Source organism: Saccoglossus kowalevskii, chromosome 2 (genome assembly GCF_978046115.1).
Source record: "Saccoglossus kowalevskii chromosome 2, keSacKowa6.1, whole genome shotgun sequence".
In the NCBI taxonomy this organism is placed as follows: domain Eukaryota; kingdom Metazoa; phylum Hemichordata; class Enteropneusta; family Harrimaniidae; genus Saccoglossus; species Saccoglossus kowalevskii.
The window spans coordinates 25,834,384-25,842,991 of record NC_140642.1 but is presented as its reverse complement, the minus strand read 5'-3'; the positions used below and the strand labels follow the sequence as shown (position 1 = coordinate 25,842,991).

At 37.9% G+C, this 8,608-nt stretch overlaps 1 protein-coding gene across 1 annotated transcript; it reads right to left on the bottom strand.

The window, feature by feature from the left end:
* Positions 1 to 2,178: 2,178 nt before the first annotated feature.
* Positions 2,179 to 7,669, bottom strand: LOC100369944 (protein SPEC3-like). Its single transcript, XM_002741699.4, has 3 exons — positions 6,813 to 7,669; positions 4,110 to 4,292; positions 2,179 to 2,456 (listed from the first exon to the last, which is right to left on the bottom strand). The coding sequence occupies exons 1-3, from the start codon at positions 6,976 to 6,978 to the stop codon at positions 2,326 to 2,328; spliced, it is 480 nt and encodes a 159-aa protein (XP_002741745.1). The 5' UTR covers positions 6,979 to 7,669; the 3' UTR covers positions 2,179 to 2,325.
* Positions 7,670 to 8,608: the final 939 nt, after the last annotated feature.

The following is an 8,608-nucleotide window of genomic DNA, read 5'->3' as shown; positions in this document are numbered from 1 at the left end:
GCTGTGTCTCGATCGTTAGTGTACACACCCCGTCATTGCCTTGTTTTATAACACTGTCATCCTTCAAGTTTGTTCCTAAGAATTATGGTATGGTCTGAGTACGATTACATTGCAGTAAGTATCCATTTATCTCTGTTCGTACATGTATTTGTAAATCCGGGAGTATAATATATTTCCACGCTGACGACGTTGACATTTGTCTTTGTTAGTAAGAAATTATTTGTGTGTAGAAAATTCAAAAAAAAAGAATGTGCCCATCTTGCGTCGACAATAACTTCCATTTGTCCATCTACCATCAGTCATTATAAGCTACCATATTGAAATGAATTTAGCAGGTGGTTCGTGTAATCGAATTTCAATGCAGGATTACTACAATCGTAATCGGTTGCTTTATCGTTCGTTTTAATACCTCGTGTGCGTCTCCTCTCAACTGATTAATAACATGACGTAATGCGCCGTGACCTCATTCGTAACTAACAATATACATTATAAGTACAGTCGGTATTAAGCTAATGAGAAATAAGCCAATCAAATACGAGAACGCAAATGTTTAAGAATAAGCTTCGCCTTTCAGGCACTTTTAATTGAAACTCCTTTTTTTAACTTTTTTGAAGAGTACACATCAATGCTAATATGCTGTGAAAGTTTCAACTTCAATATTATTAAGCACATTTGCCACGTGGATTTTATAAAACTGTCACGTGTTTATCTAGATGAATAATGTCTGAATCCTCACAATTTACTATACATTAACTTTTGACAAGACAATTCAGTAGATTTCAGGGCTAAGAATTGCATTAACCTCATATTCTACTTCCCGAACCCTCGATATGAGAGAGACCCCACTTAAATATAAAAAGGTGTCCCATTTGTACACAGAATATATTGCAAGATCCAGTTCATTTTCCTAGTCGGGAATCGCTATGGGAAAATGCTGAGACAAACCCTGTCCATGGACATTTGAAAAATTATCTGACATTTCTGGTACATATAAGGATGATTATGCAAATTAACAAATATCTCATACGCAAAAAAGTCAATTTGAAATAGTTTCAACTTCCCTTGGTAGATTGTTTTTTCCATTTTTTTCCAATCTTAGAATGCCGTAAAACATACGTACCTCTTTTTATTGAATTTTTCTTGAAAAATGTGTCTTTAATGACACCAGTTTACTCAAAATGGACCGGAATAAACGTGCCCAGGCTAATTTATTTTTACGATTTGTGACAAAAAATAGCCCACATTATGAATCACAAAAATTACCCACATTTTTTGATAAGCTGCCATATCTAGTTTCTGAATCACATCCTAAAAAATATGTATCTCATCATTTAACTAAAATAAGTATTTTTTACGTCTGCTTTGAAGATGGCAGCCAATTGGCATTTTTTTCTTTTTTTTGAGTGGCACTATAACATCTCGACGTACCGTATAACCTAGCAATGAATGACTTGAATAATAAATAAATTAAACAAATAAATCACCCACTCAATGAATCAATAATAAAATGAATAAGTAAATACATAAATTACTCGATGAACGATAGATTGGTTGTACAACAAATGATACAAAACTCGTTTATTTAAACGAAATTATAAGAACACGACAACACGATGAAAAATTGATGCTCGCAACTTGAAGGCGTTCCTATAAGGATGGTTAAGTATTGTAATCAACGAACGCAGCGATTTTATCAACAACGAAAGGACGATGGTTACCATGGTGACGTGTCTTCAAAGGCATCACCATAGAAATAAACTGCCTGCAATCAGGCAAGAGTAAAGTCCACAACAGAAGCAGTTAAATAAAGTCCACTTATGCGATTCACGTAGCATAAACACCTTTGTAGCCCATGCATCTTTCTATAACGAAACGCAGTGTCGATACCATGACATCACTGCATGTTCTTAATTCCGGTGGGTTAGAGGATGCAGGCGGACACCCAACTATATCATACCCGCAATGTTAGTACATATTCACTTTAAAAAGCCAACAACAAAACTGCGTTATGTGTCCATGTCGGTCAGAGTTAAAGCGCGGCAGTCGTCGCGCTGCGCATGTGCGACATTTTTGTTGATAAACAGTGATTTTCCCACAATCCAATGTGCTCTACTAATGGAAATCACAAGTATGAGGTTTTTCCTTGGCGCGACTTACCGCCGGTGACTCATTCGATACTTTACAACCACCTAGAAAAAAAACTAAATTAAAGCTTCGTAACGTCTCAGTTTGTACTCATTGATCTGCGCAACAGTCAAAGTCGCCATCTTTGTTTATATGAAACCCATATATCTCGCGCATGCGTGGCGCGACGACTACCGCCCTTTAAGTATATGTTTTAAGTCCAGCTTGGTATAGCTGCACCTCTTCGCTAGACGTCGGCGTAGCATACCCGGATGACGGTTGAGATACGGATGACAACGTAATAATAGCTCTATTGTCTGGATTGTATTCACCTGTAGATTAAAAGAACAAATATGCATTAAAATAACTCAACGCCTCACAATGAATTTTACATTTAGTTTAATAAAACCGTGCACATGACTGACCGACGTATCATGTATTCGTGGTAACCCAATATCTGTATATCATACATTTTTTTACACTTTTTGTATTTTCTCCCAGACAGTACTGTGTATCAGTAATAGCTTTTCATGAGGTTTTTATTCACCTTATTGTCCACCATGCATCGCTTCCAATTTCATAATTTTGATTATTCTATTTGGATTCTACTGATTCAGCCTGATCCAATCAGTTCGTATTCACAGAGGATTTAACTAATACTGTTTCTTCTGCTCCGTATATTCATAGCACATTTCATCAACGATGATATCGCGACGTGTATATGCCGTAAGGATGTCCTTATATGGAATAAAGCTCCCGGGCAAGCAACGCGGAAAACATCATCTTTACCAGCCATGTACTTGACTTGACGAGCTTCCACAATACTGAGTTCCGGGCAACTATCATCCATACTAATGCATTTTTATGCCTTGTCGTTACTAAATATACATACAAATTTTATCCAAATGGGTTGTTTATCTATATTTTACCCCGGATCAGCACATTCAGGGACAGAAAGTGTGTGTTTAGCGTCGAACATTAAAACACCAGGGTCATCGCCCTTGTCGTGTTCGATGTGGATCTTATAGTATACAACGCGTGTAAAGTACATTGTTTGTTTACATGAAATCGAAAGCGCGCTGTTCGAAGACTACAACACATATTTTTCAAAAAATGTATTTAATAACCTGTTATTTTGCGCCGTGCCGTTTCTTAAACATGTCTATGTACTTAGAGAAGTATGTACCCTCATTAATCTCAATACATCCATACAAAACTGGCACCTGCCAATTTTTATCTAAAGTGTAATCTTACATGAGTAACTGGCGACCAGCAGCTGTCAATTATTGAACACAACCTCGTTATTCTAAACATGGTAATTGTGTAAGGTGATCGGTCCCCCGAGATTAAATATGACGTATCTAATGCCCAATAACAGTATTACAACTAAGTACCAATTTCTTTCACTTAATTCAAAGCTAAGTGTTTTTATAAAATATTCACTGTGGATTTCCTTACTCCAGTATCCAATCCTGTTACTGAACTCGAAATATTATTTGGACAAGAACTGGCAAACGTACTTAATATGTAAATATGTTGACATAATCATAATCAATACATTATCGTATGTGGCTGAACCACGTCAACGTTAAAGCGGGGGAGTCGTCACCTGCGCATGCGTCAGATGGCCATAGGGTGTCATTGTTTACAAGCAAGCGTCTACCCATGAGCCTTTGTGTTTTTAGCGTGTGTTGTTATCGTCGCCTAGGACTCAATTCCCGCGCGTTAGTACGTGATTCCCCTTCTTGTTATGACAACCATCCTGTGCAGTGAGTTTCCGCTATGTTAAGCGTGCAACGGATTTTTCCGATTCGCCACATCCTTTCATTTAGTCCACTTACGCGTCAAAGGAACGACATACGTAACCGCACTCACACACCAATCTGTACGGTCACTTGAACTAAAACGTGTTGGCATTCCATTATCTCACGTAGCCTGTAGTTCTCACCCGGGTACCGAGAGTGTTAAAGAGTGTGTATACTTACTTGACATGGCAACGAAGGCAATTCCCCAAAGCACGCTCCATATCCAACCAATGAAAAAAATCCAGCAGGTAGCTAACTGGACAACGCCAACCCAGAAATTAATACAACATGTGCCTGCCTTCCCGTTACTGGATTGACCTGGATTGGCACAACAAAATACTGAAAATCCAGCAACAGCAGTACCTGAGAAAAAAATATACGAGGTTATTTGATTTGCTAGGAATTAAAGTAATCAGTTTGTCGATGAACACAGGGAAAATGGATCTTCCGTGGCTTATCGTGGATTAGGTTTATAAATATCCTGGCAGTGCGTCGCAATCTCCCACGCTACTCCGATCGGACCCGGAATACAGATTGGCCACTCACAAACTTAATTCAAAAAAACTCTAGTCGACTAAATGTGATTTCTTTCCATTAATCGTTGTTTGTATAATTAACTTACTATTTCTCCAGAGTCGTGTATTAACACTTTGAATGAGTGCCGTCCAATATAGACATGACTCCACATTAGATACATCTGTAATGTTCCTATCACCGATTTTGAATGCAATTACGAAGTAATATCGTTGGTTTTAATTTTATCGGCGATACTTAAACGCTTTAGACACAATAATGCCTGCTCATTATCCGAGTAGATCACAATGAACTTTCGATAATATATACTAAGTCACGGTGATTCAAATGTCAAATACAAATATATGCGAATTCGGAATCTCTATATACATATTGAAAAAACGACGATCAATGATTGCAGCGTCATTGTAAATTTTAAGTCAATTATCTTATCTTTAGAGTAATTTTCGATGGAATGACAGGTTAATTTATCGCCGCACGATTGTCTAATGCGAGTATGTACGAAATGTTACTTCGAAAAACTTAAAGCGCGGTAGTCGTCGAGCTGCGCATGTACCACATTTGTGTTGATAAACATTGATTTTCCCACAATTCAATGCGCTCTTCAAATGGGAATCACAAGTATGAGGTTTGACCTGGGCGCGACTTGCACTGATTACCGCCGGTGACTCCTTCGATGCCTTCCAACAACATGAAAATTACTTAATTAAAGCTTGGAAACGTCTCAGTTCGTACGCGTTGATCTGCGCAACAATCAAAGTCGCCATCTTTATTTATATGAGACCCATATATCTCGCACATGCGCAGCGCGCCGACTGCCGCGCTTTAAACATGATGGGGGAAAACTCTTTGGACGCACACTGTGGTTGATTAAGTTGGTTTCATATTCATTGCGCGCGTGCATTGTTTCACAGGGAGTTTACTGTTTACACGTCAGATTGTAAAATGAACTAACATTTCAAAATGGCTGGAAGTAAGCACACGCTAAGTGTTAATGTTGACAGACAAATTGAAATCAAAATAATGGATTTATACTACAGCAGATGTTAGTTCCCATGCAATCATGAATTGCTTCCCAATATAAACGACACGCGAGATCAACTAATAACCTCAAATCAAATCCTCCGTGGTTTGAGTACGTTGACTTGTGGCAATTCAGGGAGGAGATTTACAGAGACGTTCTCGTGGGACGTTATCAGTGGCTAACATGGTTGTCGATGCCAACATGTAGATGATTTTGAGTATTTCTGTTATGTTTTGGTTGATTGATTGTGACATGTTAACAACGTAACAGGAACCACAATATGCAATTTTAATATTGTTGTTTGATGTTTATATTAATAGATACATTGCAATATAATTTACCATGAACGGAAAACGCTACACACAACTGAGTATTCTCTAATACGCATGCGCCCCGGTTGTTTTGGTTCGTATAATAACAGTCATTGCACCGTGTTTCATTTTATTTTCTTTCATCTAAAGAACACAGCTGTGTATCCGGCAAACGCGACATTTTTATATGGAGTTTCGAACAACATTATTAAAAGAAAACATGCTTTTGCTCACATTGCATCTTTAATTGACTCTGGATTCATCATAAAATAAAAATGTTGTTTTTGTTTGCGAAAACAATTTGTTTGACGACGCTACGCGTATGCGCATGCGTTGTGAATTACTTATACGTACTATTAATTAGTCCATAACGATTCTTTAAATTATGGCGATATAGATCGTTCCAGTGTCAAGAGACATCTACTTTTAACTAGAGAAGAGGGAATAGAATTGAATACACGAAACACATGCACACACGATCGCGCATATTTTAGCAGCATGAATCCAAATAACACAGTTGCACGTGTAGAAGTGAATCTTTCAATTGCAATCCCATGGATACCTTGAGAAAATGAAACAGATAAGGCAGGACTAGTGGAACATAAATCATGTATAATTAATAAGCCAGTATTATTTCAATACTAAATCAACCAAAAAAGGCAATGAAATAAAGGGGAATTCAATGTGATATTAGACGAATGTACCATTTAAACTATATACACTATCCGTTGTTATTAACTATGCGGAGAACAATCACTCAGGTAATATATAAAGGTGTAAATACACTTTGAGTAGAGAAATAACGAGACTGACAACAATTACGTCTCCAAACACTACACAGATAAATTATTATTGTTGAGAATGCATATCAATCTAAGATAGTGGTGTAAATATCGATTGTTCGCTTTGATTTTCTGATTATTTTTACACAGAAAAGCGAATTTAAATTTCGCCATTATTCGACGTTTAATTATATTGAACACATACACAGAGCCAGTAATAATGTAGTCTTACCTAGTCCCGGAATACATATATTCAATACTAAACAGGTTACCGCGGCGCATATGTGCATGGCGGGTATAGCTGCGCGGAGTTGACTCGGTTTGGGCGTTTCAGCTTTTACCTTCACAGCTTCCGAGACCACAGGATGATCATAGGTCATTACTGTTTCTTTCATCATTTTCGTAGAAGAAGTGTATTCCCAAAGACTGTGAAAACTTCATCAATGATGTTACGAAGGGTGACGACCCATCCCCAATCACTCATGGAAATATACAGTGCTCGCAAATATGTTACGCAGTTGCGAGTGGCAAATGCCGCAAAGCATGACTCGGGAAGCCTTTTCAAATATGGTAATCGATGTACAGCCAAATATGACCCCGATGAACCGCGTTCAGACTGGTGTCAACTAACTAAAAATAAATTGAGGCATTCACCTGGTAGTTGAATTACGTTGTCGATATATTCAAATCTGTTGAGCGAACCACTGCTGTCCCTATTCGCTGCCTATTGTTAGCACCGGCATATGACGGAATGAACGCGGGCACACACACAGATATTATGAGATTCCGTGTACTGTGAAGTCTGTGGCGATACTTTAAGTATCACTAGCACACTGCATCTATATAATGTAAGTGCGCAGTTTACACATTATCCCTCGTCTGCTTGTAGCGTCGGCGGGAGGATGTTGAAATAGAATCGTCCTAAAATGGAAAATCCAATTTCACTAACGATGCCTGTAAGACATTGTTTCATAATCAGATTTGTTCGATTCGCCCAGTCAGTGTGTCCTAATACATTTTGTTGTTGTATTCTTGGAAGCGAGTAACTGGGCTGATACTAGGTGGAACAGATGTGACCACAAATCCCGACCTAGCGTGGAATACCACTGACGTGCCCCCTCTATCGTTTGTAACCGCACAGGACACAAGGACGCTTGGACTTATTATAATTTATATGTGCTGTGTATTCATATTTATAATGCACTAATATAATTGCCCGAGGGATTAAATCAATAAGACCGCGCATACCCCGTTCTTTAATATCTTTAAAAGTCGGCATCCACCAATACGAACAGGTATACCTGTATTGATGAACACGTTAGATTCGCCTCGGGCACCGTGACGTGGAGGAGATTCAAAGATAGAACTAAGTATATGTTCACAATGACTTGAATAAATAAGCACAGCGTGCATCAAATATATCATGCATGTTTTTTTATGATCTACAACTGATTTATTTTATTAATATATATATAATATAATATTTATGTATGTTAGATTTAGATTCAAAATAATTGAAGGCGAGCGAGCAGATTTTTTTTCATTTTTGTCATACTTTTAATCTATGTCAATTCTGAGCAAAAATTACTATTGTGATACCATATGAATGCACACTGAGTAAAATACGTCAATGTTCATGCTACGAATATACAAAGCAGCGCGCAGCTGGCAAAAGGATTTTTTCTCGACCAATAATTAATTTTCTAGCTATTTTCCTGTTATTGTCACAAATGTATGCCCGTTGTCTGAACATGTGTCTACTCATTGAAGAGCTGCATCACTAGTTGGAATTCTGCGTGCGGCTAAACAGTGCGAATTCATGTAAATCCATCAATCACAAACCAAATGGGACCGACACGTGGTGCAAACGTTGTATTGTATCGCAGTGGTAAACCTACCGTACGACAACAGCGTAATGCGACAATTTACGACAGTGATATTGCATTTCCCGACGTACTCGCACTTGAATTGTTACTTGTAGCCTGAACTATATATAGTTCAGATAAATATACCTCAATCAAGTCTATT

Coding starts and splice junctions, on each gene's coding strand:
- LOC100369944 (XM_002741699.4), bottom strand. CDS start 6,978: ATGATGAAAGAAACAGTAATGACCTATGATCATCCTGTGGTCTCGGAA. Junction 4,293..6,812: donor TATATGTATTCCGGGACTAG/GTAAGACTACAT, acceptor TTTTTTTCTCAG/GTACTGCTGTTGCTGGATTT. Junction 2,457..4,109: donor TGCCTTCGTTGCCATGTCAA/GTAAGTATACAC, acceptor TTTAATCTACAG/GTGAATACAATCCAGACAAT.